This window comes from Salvelinus fontinalis, chromosome 24 (assembly GCF_029448725.1).
Source record: "Salvelinus fontinalis isolate EN_2023a chromosome 24, ASM2944872v1, whole genome shotgun sequence".
Taxonomy (NCBI): domain Eukaryota; kingdom Metazoa; phylum Chordata; class Actinopteri; order Salmoniformes; family Salmonidae; genus Salvelinus; species Salvelinus fontinalis.
Genome location: NC_074688.1, coordinates 36016508 through 36031596, shown reverse-complemented (window position 1 = coordinate 36031596; position 15089 = coordinate 36016508). Strand labels below are relative to the sequence as shown.

Sequence of the window (15089 nt, the reverse complement as noted above, 5' to 3'; positions counted from 1 at the left end):
GCGCTGTGTCTGGGACGAGGTCTGGCTCTAGGAAGGTCTCCCCCCTGGCACATTTAGGATGAATACCTCTGTGCCTGCCTTTAATTGGCTCCTGCTCATTACGAGTGGGGGATAGGAGAGCTCTGGGACCTGTTAACAAGCCAGGCATATTAATAAGAGGGTCAATTAGATATTCACCCTCATATCCCCATTCAGCCACACTGATGGGGTTCTCAGGTAGCCTAGCAGTTAGAGCATTGGGTCAGTAACTGAAGGGTCGCTGGTTCGAATACCCGAGCAGACGAGGAGAAAAATCTTTTGATGTGCCCTTGAGCAAGGCACTTAACCCTAATTTGCTCCAGGAGCGCTGTACTACTATGGCTGGCACAGTAAAACAACACATTTCACTGCACCTATTCTGTGTATGTGGGAATAAAACATGTCATTTTTTCTCCTATAGATCAATACATGCACACACGCGTGCACAAACACACAACGCAAGCCTACTTGATGGTAATAGCGCTCACTCTCACCCCTAGTGGACGGTTTTGAAGGCATTTCCTGACGTCCACAGGACATGGATAGACGTCCAATTTCGATGGCAATCTTGAACAATCTGGCTGCACCACGAGCCGCCAAAACAGCTTCAATGCGCCTTGGCATGGTGTCTACAAGTGTCTGGACCTCTATCAGAGGATGCCACAACATTCTTCCATGAGAAATTCCATCATTTGATGTTTTGTTGATAGTGGTGAAAAACGCTGTCTCAGGCACCGCTTCAGAATCTCCCAAAGTGTTCAATTAGTTTGAGATCTGGTGACTGAGTCACACACATAAAAAAGCACACACTTTAAACCGCCTGTGCTCCTTTGAAACCCCTCTTTCAAAGTCACTGAGGTCTCTTGATCTAGCCATGGTAACCCAAATAATATAGAGCAATAGTAATGACGTCTTTTCGTAGGCACTATAACTCCGCCATAGCTCGTTGGCCAAAGCCAATGGGGAAATTAACAGATTTTTTGTAGGGTTTTTGGATAAACTCTGAAAATAAGGTTTGTTGTAAAGACAGGATTAGGAGATAATGTATGTTTTTTTCTGTGAGGTCATCATCATTAGCTAACTTCACTTTTTGTAAATTTGGAGGCATTTATGTAATAAAAGAAAGCACATAAAGCACATAAAAGCTTATGAAGGCTTCATAATTAATGTTTAATGGATGATATTATCTCATTGAACAAAACGTATAAGATCTCCAAAGCCTGTCTTAACCTCAGACCTTGTTTTCTGTGTTTATCCCAAAGCCCTATTCCTTCCCAATTCATTTCCGCCATATGAATGGCTGAACGAACCAGATGTAACTAATTTCATTTATTAGGACTACAAGCTGGCGAGCTTTATGGGCGACTGGGCATGATGGGATGTTAATTGCTTAACTAACTCAGGAACCACATCAGTGTGGAAGCACCTGCTTTCAATAGACTTTGTATTCCTTATTTACTCAAGTGTTTCCTTTATTTTGGAAGTTACCTGTATGTGTGCTGTTTGATCAAACTGAAAATGAACGTTCCCAAGGCAAAGTGCCAATATTTGCTTGCAATGGTACTTACAGTATTCTTCCTCTCGTTTACAGTTTTTTTTTGATTGCTTAAGCACGATTTTCAAAACAGGGCCCGTGTTTTCAAAACACTACACACAATTAGCACAACCACACACCCAATTAGCAAAACACTACAGATCCTTTGCAAAATTAAACACTCTTGTAAAAACTATACACTTCTTTTTAAAAACCACACTTTGTTACCATATGAAACACACACGTTTCACATTACTATACTCTGTTTGCACGAGTTACACACTGCTGTGATAAACCTAAAACACTTTTAGCACTTCTACTTCCCTATGATTAGAGTAGGCTACTATCAACAAAGTACAAATATAATGTAAATTCACCAAACACTACACAAGACCAATGTTGCAGACTGAAGAAACTCATTTATTTCTCAACACGCCCAAAATGTTGACATGGAGATTCATAATACTGTAACCAAACGTCATTTTACGTATTGTAAGTTTAAAAAAAAATAAAAAAAATAACTAGACATTGTCTCTTCGCCTAGCTGGATCTGGCCAGAGAATTTCATCAACATCGCATGTTGTCATTAGCAAGACACCTTGGAAAGAAACGTCTTGAATGACGAATCCATCCTTGCATTGCTGCTACCTCCATCTGGTCACAGGCCTCCTCCATGACTTGGATAAGGGTTACCTCAGCCTGGAGACGGAGATCATGTACCTTCCACCGCCATGCCGAGAAAAACTCTTCTATAGGGTTGAGGAATGGAGAGTATGGTGGAAGATATAGGACGGTGAAATGTGGATGTTGCTGAAACCAGTTCTGAACCAGAGCAGAGCGGTGGAAAGACACATTGTCCCAGACAACAATGTATTGCATATGATCAATTTGATTTGCTGCTGTTATGTTGTGCAATTGGTCCAAGAATGTAAGTATGAGTGCTGTGTTGTAAGGGCCCATATGGGCATGGCGGTGGAGGACCCCATTCTGTGTAATGGCTGCACAGAGTGTTATATTACCCCCACGTTGCCCTGGGACATTGACTATAGCCCTGTGGCCAATGATGTTTCTTCCCCTCCTTCGTGTTCTCGTCAGGTTGAACCCAGCCTCATCTACGTAAATGAACTCATGCTGGATCTCCTCTCCATCCATTCGTAAAACTCTCTGAAAAACAGTGTCAGGCAAAATTGTGTAGTTCAGTGTAGATCTAGTATACATATTACAGTACAGTAAAAGATTATGAGACAGTATGCAAGATCACACTGCTAAAGTGAATACATACCTCTGCATAATCATGCCGCAGTCGTTTCACCCTTTCGGAATTGCGCTCGAAAGGCACTCGATAAATTTGCTTCATTCGAATATGTTTTTTTTTTAGGATGCGTGCCAGTGTTGATGTTGAGACCTGATGGATATCGTTGAAAATGGCGTGGTTATTGACAATGTTAGCTTGGAGCTGCTTGAGTGTTATAGCATTGTTGGCCAAAACCATGTTTACTATCTCCCTCTCTTGCTGTTCTGTGAACATAGGAGGCCTTCCCCCTTGTCGTCCCTGACCCTCAATCCTATGTAGAAAAAACCCAGTATACAATAGTACAGTAATTTCACAGGAAAAGGTAACAGAAGTGCTGATAGTGCATAGAATACAGTACTGTAAGCAGTTACTGAAACCATGCAGATGTTTTTGATATGATGATATTTTTACAATACCTATTTTCCAGTCGTAATGTTCTCATCACACTTGCCACTGTATATCGGCTTAGATTTGGCTGTACTCGCAGTCCAGCCTCCCTCAGCGTCAGGCCGTGGTTGACAACGTGGTCAACCAGTGTTGCGCGGATCTCATTTGTCAGATTCGGTCCTCTTTGAGCACCTTCTTGTCTTCCTCTTCCTCTTCTTCTTCTTCCCCTTCCTCCTCCTCCTCGTCCTCCGCCTCCTCCTCGTTCTCCTCCTCCTCGTCGTCCTCGTCCTTCTCCTCCTCCTTGTCTTACTCTTTCTCTGACTCTTTCCATTGTGCTTGAAGACCGATGAACTCACCTGCTGCTTTTTATAGTGCTTATTCACCTGATTGGTGTGTCTACAATTACGCAAACGAGTGTTTGCACACCTGATGACTGTGTTGAACCAATTGGTTGGACGGTGTGGTAATTTGACAGTCAGTGCTTTGGTATTGCAAGGACGTGACTTCATGATAGATTTTTGTGTGTAATGTATGTTAAGTGTGTTTAGTGTTTTGCAAATCACTGTGTGTAGAGTTTTGCAACAAGTGTGAGGTTGACAATGTGCTTATAGTTGTGCAAATATGGGCTGATGTTTTGCTTCTTGAGTGTAAGGTTTTGCTAATAGTGTACTACTTTTAATTTTAGTGTGTAAGCAATCCAAAAAAACTGTGAGAGCTTTAGGATCATGTAGTTTGTGTGTGTGTGTGTGTGTGTGTGTGTGTGTGTGTGTGTGTGTGTGTGTGTGTGTGTGTGTGTGTGTGTGTGTGTGTGTGTGTGTGTGTGTGTGTAGTGATGCTGACAATTCTCTCGCTCTGTGTTACACAACACAATACAATGCACAATGAACTAGCTCTTTACAGTTTAGCACAGCCATTCCAATGAATTCTCTCTCCATTCCCAGACTACAGCAATTTCTCTCTTATTACAATAATGACATAAAAACCTATACTACCAACAAGTACTCAAAACATTTTATCAATAGATGTTGTCTTTGGAATGCAATCTTTATGCAACTAGGAGGCGGCTAGGACACAAGCGCTTATTTTTTCTTTGTGTATTGGGGGTAGATGCGAACTGTCACATCTTGGCATCTTGACTGGCTGCACCCATGCGTTAGATCAGGGTAGAGGTGTCATGTCCATAGGGGGTACAGAGGCACGTGCCCCCTCACAGTGGTCCTCTTGGAGCTCTTTCCATGACATAAGCTTGCCAGGTGAATCCAGGTGAAAGCTATGACCCCTTATTGATGTCCCCTGTTAAATCCAATTCAAAATCAATGTAGATGAAGGGGAGGAGACAGTTAAAGGAATTTTAAGCCTTGACACAATTGAGACATGGATTGTGTATGTGTGCCATTCAGAGACTGAATGGGCAAGACAAAAGATTGAAGTGCCTTTGAATGTGGTATGGTAGTAACTGCAATGCTGCTGGGTTTTTCACGCTCAACAGTTTCCCATGTGTATCAAGAATGGTCCACCACCCAAAGGACATCCAGCCAACTGGACATACAGTAACTGTGGGAAGCATTCGAGTCCACATCGATCAGCACCCATGTGGAACACTTTCGACCACTTGTAGTCCATGCCCAATGAATTGAGGCTGTTCTGAGGGCAAAATGGTGTGAAACGCAACATTAGGAAGGTGTTCCTAATGTTTTGTCCACCCAATGTATGTATATACAGTACGAGTCAAAAGTTTGGACACACCTACTCATTCAAGGGTTTTTATTTATTTTTTAATTATTTTCTAAATTGTTGAATAATAGTGAAGAAATCAAAACTATGACATAACACATATGGAATCATGTAGTAACCAAAAAAGTGTAAATCAAATCCAAATATATTTTATATTTTAGATTCTTCAAAAAGCCACCCTTGATGACAACTTTGCACACTATTGGCCTTCTCTCAACCAGCTTCATGAGGTAGTCACCTGGAATGCATTTCAATTAACAGGTGTCCCTTATTAAAAGTTAATTGTGGAAAGTATTTCCTTCTTAATGTGTTTGAGCCAATCAGTTGTGTTGTGACAAGGTAGGGTTGGTATACAGAAGATAGTCCTATTTGGTAAAAGACCAAGTCCATATTATGGCAAGAACAGCACAAATGTGACTCATTTCAGGAATGTAGGTGTATGTCGCGGGTCACTACTTCACAGGAAAGCCATTTAAACGTAAACCTTTTTTTTTTCAAAATGTTTTTTTTTGCAGAAATGCCTTCTGGAACATATGAATTTTCATGTGCCTTAATAGCAAACTTGTATGCCATCTGTAAATACAAATAAAATGTTTAAATGATGAGCTTGGTTGCTTTAGCCACAGAAAAAGTCAGCAACCTTCCCGCTAGCCATGATTGGCTGAGATAATGAGTGGGCTGGACATGCCGAGAGATGACTTCGGATTGGTCTGCCATATAGCACGCTTTTGTCTATTTGAGCTGGTCAGTATCTGTATGTAATCCCGTTTAAAAAAAAATATATAGTGTTATATCGCGTAGTAGAACTGCATACGTGTTTCTCTCCACTTTCTGGAGGACTGAATTTTGAAATCAGTGGAATTAGAGTATAATAGCTAAGGGAATAGAGAAAACAACTGTCTCCGGATTACATATTCAAACTAAGGGCAACCATGGCATCCGTGACAGGGAGAAGCGTCCATCTATCCATGATGTATACGGGCAAGATAGTATAGCTAATGGCTAGCTACATTTTCAGATATTAAACGTTTCTAACTTCAACAGAAAGTTGATTTCATTTCAAGTTAAAGAGCACTGTTAGCTAGGTAGCTAACGTTAACTGGCTGGCTCGCTAGCTAAAGTTATGTGTATGATCTTATTATTTGTATCTCAGGTCCATTTGCTTTGCTAGTTATAGCCTAATGTTATCTAGCTAACATTGAACTTCATTGGTTACCTACCTGCAGATTCATGCAGGGTAGTAACGTCATGAGTTGAGATTATGGTACATTGTTTAGCTAGCTAGCTAGCTAGCTACATGTCTTAACAAAAGACATAACAAAAGACAAAATGCAAGTATCAATTTCAATAGAATGTCACTGCAACAACGGTTGATAGACGTAGCTGGTAAATTCACTCTGGCTATCCACTCTGATTTCAGAGCACCGTAAAATAGTCTAGCTTGTTGCATTTTCAGATTTTACACGTTTCTAATTTTGACAAAGTTATTTTCATTTCAAGTTAAACTGTACTGTTAGCTAGCTAGCTAACATTAGCTGGCTGGCTGGCTCGCTAGCTAACGTTACATGTATGATCCGGTTATTCATATCTCAAGCTAGCCAATGTTAGCCAGTTGGCTTGGGTGCTTGACTGCTGTTGTTAAAACAGAACACTCGGATCAACCTTAAAGAAATGGGTGGAGCTAAAGCATAAGAGGGTGTGAATGGGTGTAGACAAAGAAGAGCTAGGCACCAAAACATTAAAAGGTCATTTTCTCAAAAGTGAGGTTTCAAGTTTATCAACTTTCAAAGCAGAATTACTTTCCCATTGTTCAAATGTAGTTTATGATAGACACTTTTGTACCTCTGTCTCTGCATTAATCCAATGTAAAAAATCTAATTTCAAATTTTAATACATAAGATCAAATCTTCAAATGCAGTCGCAAAAACCATCAAGCGATATGATGAAACTGGCTCTCATAATGACCGCCACAGGAAAGGAAGACCCAGAGTTACCTCTGCTGCAGAGGATAAGTTTATTAGAGATATCAGCCTCAGAAATTGCACCCCAAATAAACACTTGACAGAGTATAAGTAACAGACTGCTGTGCCACTCGGGAGCCCTGCTGAGAGAAGACTGAGTGAATCAGGCCTTCATGGTCGAAGTGCTGCAAAGCTACCACTACTAAAGGACACCAATAATAAGATGAGACTTGCTTGGGCCAAGAAACATGACCAATGGACATTAGACTGGTGGAAATCTGTCCTTTGGTCTCATAAGTCCACACCTCCAGGCTGTGTAAGGGCTATTTGACCAAGAAGGGGAGTGATGGAGTGCTACATCAGATGGCCTGGCAATCACCGACCGAAAACACAATTAAAAGATGGCTTGGGATGAGTTGGACCACAGAGTGAAGGAAAAGCAGCCAATAAGTGCTCAGCATACATGGGAACTTCTTCAAGACTGTTTGAAAAGCATTCCAGGTGAAGATGGTTGAGAGAATGCCAAGAGTGTGCAAAGCTTTCATCAAGGCAAAGGGTGGCTACTTTGAAGAATCTCAATTAACACTTTTTTTGGTTACTACATAACTCCATATGTGTTATTTCATAGTTTTGATGTCTTCGCTATTATTCAACAATGTATGAAAATAGTAAAAATATAGAAACCCCTTGAATGAGTAGGTGTACCCAAACTTTTGACTGGTACTGTATATATATTTTGATGTATTATTATTATTTGTTGTTGATTCTTTGTAATACTCCTAGCCACTTTGCAATTTTATGATGTTGTTTTTTGAAATTGTTCTGAATAAGACTCACACGCCTTTCAAATGTTTTCCCAGATTTTAGAAAAGATGTAGAGAAGCATATTTAAGGAGTGTTAGTAAATTTACTCTGGCGTGCCAAAGGGTTCGTAAATTCAGAGCATATGCAGAAAAATACATAGAATTAAGCCTAATAATTATTGCTCTAGATTCCCGGAATAAGCTGCCCCTCAGACTTTTAGAGTGCATGACACCCATAGTAGATGATGCCTGAATAAAAGCAAGTGAACCGAGCACGATAAATCACGACTGTGACTGCTGTTAAAGTGCTACAGAGATTTGAGAGCTCAGTGTTGAGAACAACAGACTGGAATTGACCGACAGTACTACAACTAATCCCCGGCCCCTGCATTACATCCCCAAACCATCACAACTGAATTGTATTTCTGTCTTCAAACATATATTACAATATTAATCAGTAACCTAGATGACAACTACCTAGCCCGTTCAAAAAACGCCAAACAAAATAAATATATTATAATTAACGCGAATGGGCACACAGCTGACGTGTGTTGGTATAATTGGTGCTCGTGCGCCCTTTTTTCCGCGCTGGTGGATAATGGCGGGAATCCATCGGTTTATACTGTGTTACTTTTGCATTTTCTCTATGGACACGACAGGCCTATGAAAACAGTTCTAGTTTAAAAATGTTGTCAAAACCCAATTTGAAATAAAAAATTGTAGGCCTCTGTTTATACACAAACAAACCATCCGCATAGGAGGTATACATTCAGTATGTTCAGAAGTCTCATTCATATGGGGTCTTGACTGTAGGCTTATTGGTGAGAATGAGACCGTTCATTGATTCAGATAAGGCACAAGACCGAAATCCTATTTTCAAAATCTCTCCTTGTCATTGCATTTATAATATATATTTTTTATTGGTCGATAAGTCAATGTTATGCCAAATAATTTCAACAATATTCAGGTAGGCTATAGGTAGGCTATAACCAGGGGTACCATCTTTCTCAGTCTCTCTCTCTCTCACACACACACACACACACACACACACACACACACACACACACACACACACAAAGAGACACAAACAATAATTATCCACTTACCCGCATTCCTAAGTTTCCGGTTCCTAAGCACTGAAATGATAACCAGCAAGTTGCCCAAGACATCCACCACGGTGGTGAAAATCAGCACGCTGGCCAGCACAGTGATAGCCCATGCGGGACGCGCCCCCGGCCGCGCTTCCAGTTCCGTGCGGTTCCTGGAGAACGAAACATTCTCTGGCATTTCGAAAACCTTAGGGCTGCCAATTTATATCCTCCCCGTCCGAGTCATTCAAACCCCGCTGTCCTTCTGACAAAACACTAACATGTTGTTGCAAAAGTAGACTTGTAGCCTATTTGATAGCTGTATATGTTAAACGTCGCGTTGGGTTTTGACAGTCTGTGATGCACACAGTTTCTCAACTTGCTCCGAGTGAGCGCGCCTTCATCGAGTTGTTTATAACTGCGCCCGCTCTGGCTAGCTGACCCTAATGTCCCCTATCGATCAAATACTTGAGATTACTCGTGTGTGCTCCGTGCCCTCATTCCTGGCAGCTCATTTGCATATCCAGTCCAGCTGTTGTCCCTGTGTGAACGCGCCTATCGCTTTCTCTCAATTCTCCTCTCTCCTGTTCCGGTCGGACCGAACCTTGCCCGCAGTGCTGTGAGCTGCCTTGTGTCTTTCCTCTGGCAAAGTCTGGCTGCGATCTGAATTATTTGTTTTAAAATTGTCTCGGAATTGCGAATCCACAGCGCAATCAGACTAGCGAGCGAGAGCCAGACGGTTGGTTGTATTCAGAAAGAGGATATATCGGGGAAGCGGATTCATTAACTCGTGCTTCGAACCCGAGCTCAGTGAAGCGTGCGTTTGTTTCATGATTATTGTTTCGCTCAGCGCGGTGACAATATTTTGTTCATTAATTTGAAGATGTCTGTCTGCCTGCGGTGCGCCGTCTGGAAACAACGTTGTATGACATCGAAATGACTATTATTCCACAACAGATTCCGGCTGTGACCGACCTTTTCACAACAAAGTGTCAAGTTCCCAGTATGAAGAGCGCACTGGCTAGCACCACGGAGCGTGAATTGGGTATGAGGGACTGGAATGTCAGACCCACTGGAAAAAAATGGTTGAATCAATATTGTTTTAATGTCATTTCAATTAAAACATGTAATGCGATGACGATGAATCAACGTGGAAAACTGACTGGATTGGCAAAAAGTAATCTATGAAAGGGAATTTCGTCTTTTCACGTAACTTTTAACCAACATCCAATGACATGGTGAATTTAGTTGATTTCACCTTGAATTCACGTTAGTTGACAACTCAACCAAATGTAAATCAAAACTAGATGTTGAAATGATGTCTGTGCAGAAGGCACAAGACCGAAATCCTATTTTCAAAATCTCTCCTTGTCATTGCATTTATAATATATATTTTTTATTGGTCGATAAGTCAATGTTATGCCAAATAATTTCAACAATATTCAGGTAGGCTATAGGTAGGATATAACCAGGGGTACCATCTTTCTCAGTCTCTCTCTCTCTCTCTCTCTCTCACACACACACACACACACACACACACACACACACACACACACACACACACACACACACACACACACACACACACACACACACACACACACAAGGGTTTTGACAGTCTGTGATGCACACAGTTTCTCAACTTGCTCCGAGTGAGCGCGCCGAGTGAGTGAATGCGGGTAAGTGGATAATTAATGTCAGAAATTGGGAAAAACTGAGTTTAAATTGATTTGGCTAAGGTGTATGTAAACTTCCGACTTCAACTGTATATATACAGTTGAAGTCGGAAGTTTACATACACCTTATCCCAATTTCTGACATTTAATCCTAGTAAAAAATCCCTGTTTTGGGTCAGTTAAGATCACCACTTTATTTTAAGAATGTGAAATGTCAGAATAATAATAGAGATAATTATTTATTTCAGATTTTATTTCTTTCATCAAATTCCCAGCGTGTCAGAAGTTTACATACACTCAATTAGTATTTGGTAGCATTGCCTTTAAATTGTTTAACTTGGGTCAAATGTTTCGGGTAGCCTTCCACAACCTTCCCACAAAAAGTTGAGTGAATTTTGTCCCATTCCTCCTGACAGAGCTGGTGTAACTGAGTGAGGTTTGTAGGCACCCTTGCTTGCACAATCTTTTTCAGTTCTGCCCACACATTTTCTATAGGATTGAGGTCAGGGCTTTGTGATGGCCACTCCAATACCTTGACATTGTTGTCCTTAAGCTCATTGTCCATTTGGAAGACCCATTTGCGACCAAGCTTTAAATTCCTGACTGATGTCTTGAGATGTTACTTCAATATATCTACATAATTTTCCTGCCTCATGATGCCATCTATTTGTGAAGTGCACCAGTCCCTCCTGCAGCAAACATGATGCTGCCACCCCCGTGCTTCACGGTTGGGATGGTGTTCCTCAGCTTGCAAGCTTCCCCCTTTTTCCTCCAAACATAATGATGGTCATTATGGCCAAACGGTTCTATTTTGTTTCATCAGACCAGAGGACATTTCTCCAAAAAGTACGATCTTTGTCCCCATATTTGTGGAGTGGTTGAAAAACAAGTTTGAATGACTCCAACCTAAGTGTATGTAAACTTCCAACTTCAACTGTATACAGTACCAGTCAAAAGTTTGGACACACCCACTCATTCAAGGGCTTTTCTTTATTTTTACTATTTTCTACAAAGTAGAATAATAGCGAAGACATGAAAACTATGAAATAACACATATGGAATCATGAATGTCCATTTGATTTGTACAACATGCCTACCTACCACTTTGAAGATGCAAAATATTTTTAATTGTCAAACAAACAAGAAATAAGACCCCAAAAAACGAAAACTTGAGCGTGCATAACTATTCATCTCCCTAAAGTCAATACTTTGTAGAGCCACCTTTTGCAGCAATTACAGCTGCAAGTCTCTTGGGGTATGTCTCTATAAGCTTGGCACATCTAGCCAATGGCATATTCTCAATTGGATTGAGGTCTGGGCTTTGACTAGGCCATTCCAAGACATTTAAATGTTTCCCCTTGAACCACTCAAGTGTTGCTTTTGCAGTATGCTTAGGGTCATTGTCCTGCTGGAAGGTGAACCTCTGTCCCAGTCTCAAATCACTTGAAGACTGAAACTCTGATGAGTCCAAATTTGAGATTTCTTGTTCCAACCGCCGTGTCTTTGTGAGACACAGAGTAGGTGACCAGATGATCTCCGCATGTGTGGTTCCCACAGTGAAGCATGGAGGAGGAGGTGTGATGTGTGGGGGTGCTTTGCTATTGATACTGTCAGTGATTTACTTAGAATTAAAGGCACACTTAACCAGCATGGCAACCACAGCATTCTGCAGTGATCCGCCATCCCATTTGGTTTGTGCTTAGTGGGACTATCATTTGTTTTTCAACAGGACAATGACCCAACACACCTCCAGGCTGTGCAAGGGCTATTTGACCAAGAAGGGGAGTGATGGAGTGCTGCATCAGATGACCTGGCCTCCACAATCACCCGACATCAACCAATCTGAGATGGTTTGGGATGAGTTGGACCGCAGAGTGAATGTTAAGCAGCCAACAGGTGCTCAGCATATGTGGGAACTCCTTCAAGACTGTTGGAAAACCATTCCAGGTGAAGTTGTTTGAGAGAATACCAAGAGTGTGCAAAGCTGTCATCAAGGCAAAGGGTGGCTACTTTGAAGAATTTAAATTCTAAAATATATTTTGATTTGTTTAACACTTTAGTGGTTACTACAGATATGTGTTATTTCATATTTTGATATCTTCACTTATTATTCTACAATGTAAAAATAAAGAAAACCCTTTAATGACTAGGTTACTTCAAACTTTGACTGGCACTGTACAGAGAGACAGACAGACAGACAAAAAAGACAGACAGAGAGAGACCCGGTACCCGGCCACACACTACTAGAATCTAAAGTCATATGTCTACTGTTTGCTGATGATCTGGTCCTTCTGTCCCCAACCAAGAAGGGCCTACACCAAGAAGGGCCTATCCTGTATAGGCCTATCACAGCCAACATAGTGTACGCTCAGAAAAGAGTCAGAGATGATCTCAGCAATACCTTCCTCTGGGCACAGTCAAACCCCTGCTTCCAGATCGGAACCCTGGGTCCTTGGTTGGGACAGAGAGGATAAGTCGGAAATGGGAAGTGCGTCACCGGTAACTTCACTTCCGTATCCGCTTGTTGTGCTAGCTAAACATGAGCACATTTCAAGCTGGCATTTTAAAAGCCCAGCCTCCCCAAAGTCGTGATTTGTTGGGAGAGTTGTCTGTCTGAAAAGGACCCTCCCCTGAACAATGTATTTCCCCTTTTCGAAATGTACGACACAATATCCTCCCCAGACTTCGTGCCGTTGCCTAGAATACGCTTCTCCAAAGTCTAGGATATCCAAGACTATATATTGTTCTATGAGGATGTTAAAGGGACAAATGAAGTTGGAGAAAAGGTTGAGAGTCTCAAAAGCATTGTTTACAAGCTACAGCCCTCACACCATGAGGACACTTGATTTTAGAACCAGGCTACTTGACATCCTTTCAACTCTTCAAATAAGACCTGTCCACAAGTTATAGCCTAGCTGATCTTCTCTAAATGAAACTTGAACTGTGTGGAATTCAAGAGGGTTCTTTCCCCTATATGTAGGCTACAAAGGGTTTCTCCTGTCGGCACTGGCCGTACTGGCAGCCCTGCTGTGAGCTTCTGACTATCAGTAGGGCCACCTGGTATATCAGTGAGTTTGCTGTCTAGGGACACAAAGAGGTGAGCTAGTGTGACAGACACAAGTTTGACTGTGCTGGAAGACGGGTCATACATAGTCTATACATTTCTTCGGTTATTTACCAGCGCCACCTACCACCCACTTTCCCGCCTTACTTCAGCCTGGAGGGAGCACAAAGCCTTGTGCTGTATGTTTACATTCCCTGTAGGCCTATCTATTCTCATGAATGTTAAGTAGTCCTAAATCAACAGACCTGTTTGATGGATCATATGTAAATGTTGTATTTTTAAGGAGCAAAAAACTATTATCTTGTGGATACAGCATGCCCTCTTGATTTCGGAGAGTCACATTTGTCAGCTATATAAATTATACATTTAAAAATGTAGACTTGGCTTCAGCACACAGTTCGACAGCTGATAAGGAGGTGACAAACCCTGCTGTCCGGACTTAAGCAGCCTTGCGGAGTGTGAAACACTTCCACCTCTAGAAATGAAACGGAACTACTATAATTATTTAGGCTAGGTTATTATTATGTTTTATCAGCATTAATAACTATAGGTAAAAATATGGCAGATTAAATATTTCCCTTGAGAAGAGAGGACACAGCATTCAAGCACGAGTTGTTTTCTCAGTGCCTGCCTGGTGTTGGTGCGCACGCGGGGGCAGAGTTTGATTGTTCCAACGCGTGTCTCGTTAAGAGCTCACAGGTTATGTAACTGCCTGTCTGTCTCTGAATGAACACCAAGGCATATCTGCTTTGATCTAGGCCTCACTGGCTCTACAAAGCAGAGGGACTGCGTATGCATGCATGTGTGCATGTGTGTGTGTGTGTGTGTGCGTGTGTGTGCGTGCGTGCGTGCGTGGGTGGGTGTGTGTGCGTGAGCAAGAGAGAGAGAGACACATGCAGAGGGATTAGGCCTACCCCCAAATATACCTGAGGGACTCCATACCCCCCTCTGTAAAAGTGTGTGTTTTTGCATTTAGTGTGTTTGTTGTATACATTGTGTGTGTGTGTTTATCTGTGTGTTTATGCGTGTTTATCTGTGTATTTGTGTGTGTTTGCATTTGTGTTTGTTGTATGTATGCACATGCTCTCTCCTTGTCCTCCAAATGGTAATCTTCTCAATGCATATGTGCTCCGTGCAGCTGTGTCACTTGTGTAAATGTCAGATTGAGAGGGGTCATTTTTCCTGACTTCTTTCTCCTCTTGTGGCATACGCTCTGCTCTCTAACTCCCTTTTTCACCACTGCAAAAGCCCAAGACACAATCGTCTGTAGAAATAGACCATGTTTAGCAGACCAAATCGGAGCATGGCAGACAAGCCTGTCCTAGCTCAGGACCCTCTGCCTTACCAACTGAAAGTCAGACTCAGCTATGAGTACAGAGGAGCAGATACAGTTGAAGTCGGAAGTTTACATACACTTAGGATGGAGTCATTAAAACTAGTTTTTCAACAACTGCACAAATTTCTTGTTAACAAACTATAGTTTGGGCAAGTCGGTTATGACATCTACTTTGTGCATGACACAAGTCATTT

The 15089-nt window shown here is 41.7% G+C and overlaps 1 protein-coding gene and 1 long non-coding RNA gene across 2 annotated transcripts in view; one reads left to right on the top strand and one right to left on the bottom strand.

The window, feature by feature from the left end:
* LOC129822366 (melatonin receptor type 1B-B-like) overlaps positions 1 to 9246 on the bottom strand; it is a 90098-nt gene extending 80852 nt beyond the window's left edge. Inside the window, exon 1 of the mRNA XM_055880594.1 lies at positions 8838 to 9246. Coding sequence (XP_055736569.1) covers positions 8838 to 9018 — 181 coding nt within the window. The 5' untranslated portion in view covers positions 9019 to 9246. The remainder of the gene's footprint in view (positions 1 to 8837) is intronic.
* Positions 9247 to 9788: 542 nt separating this feature from the next.
* On the top strand, positions 9789 to 12646 carry LOC129822367 (uncharacterized). The gene is made up of 2 exons (XR_008754480.1): positions 9789 to 9864; positions 12225 to 12646. It is a non-coding gene; the product is annotated as an uncharacterized LOC129822367 (long non-coding RNA).
* Positions 12647 to 15089: the final 2443 nt, after the last annotated feature.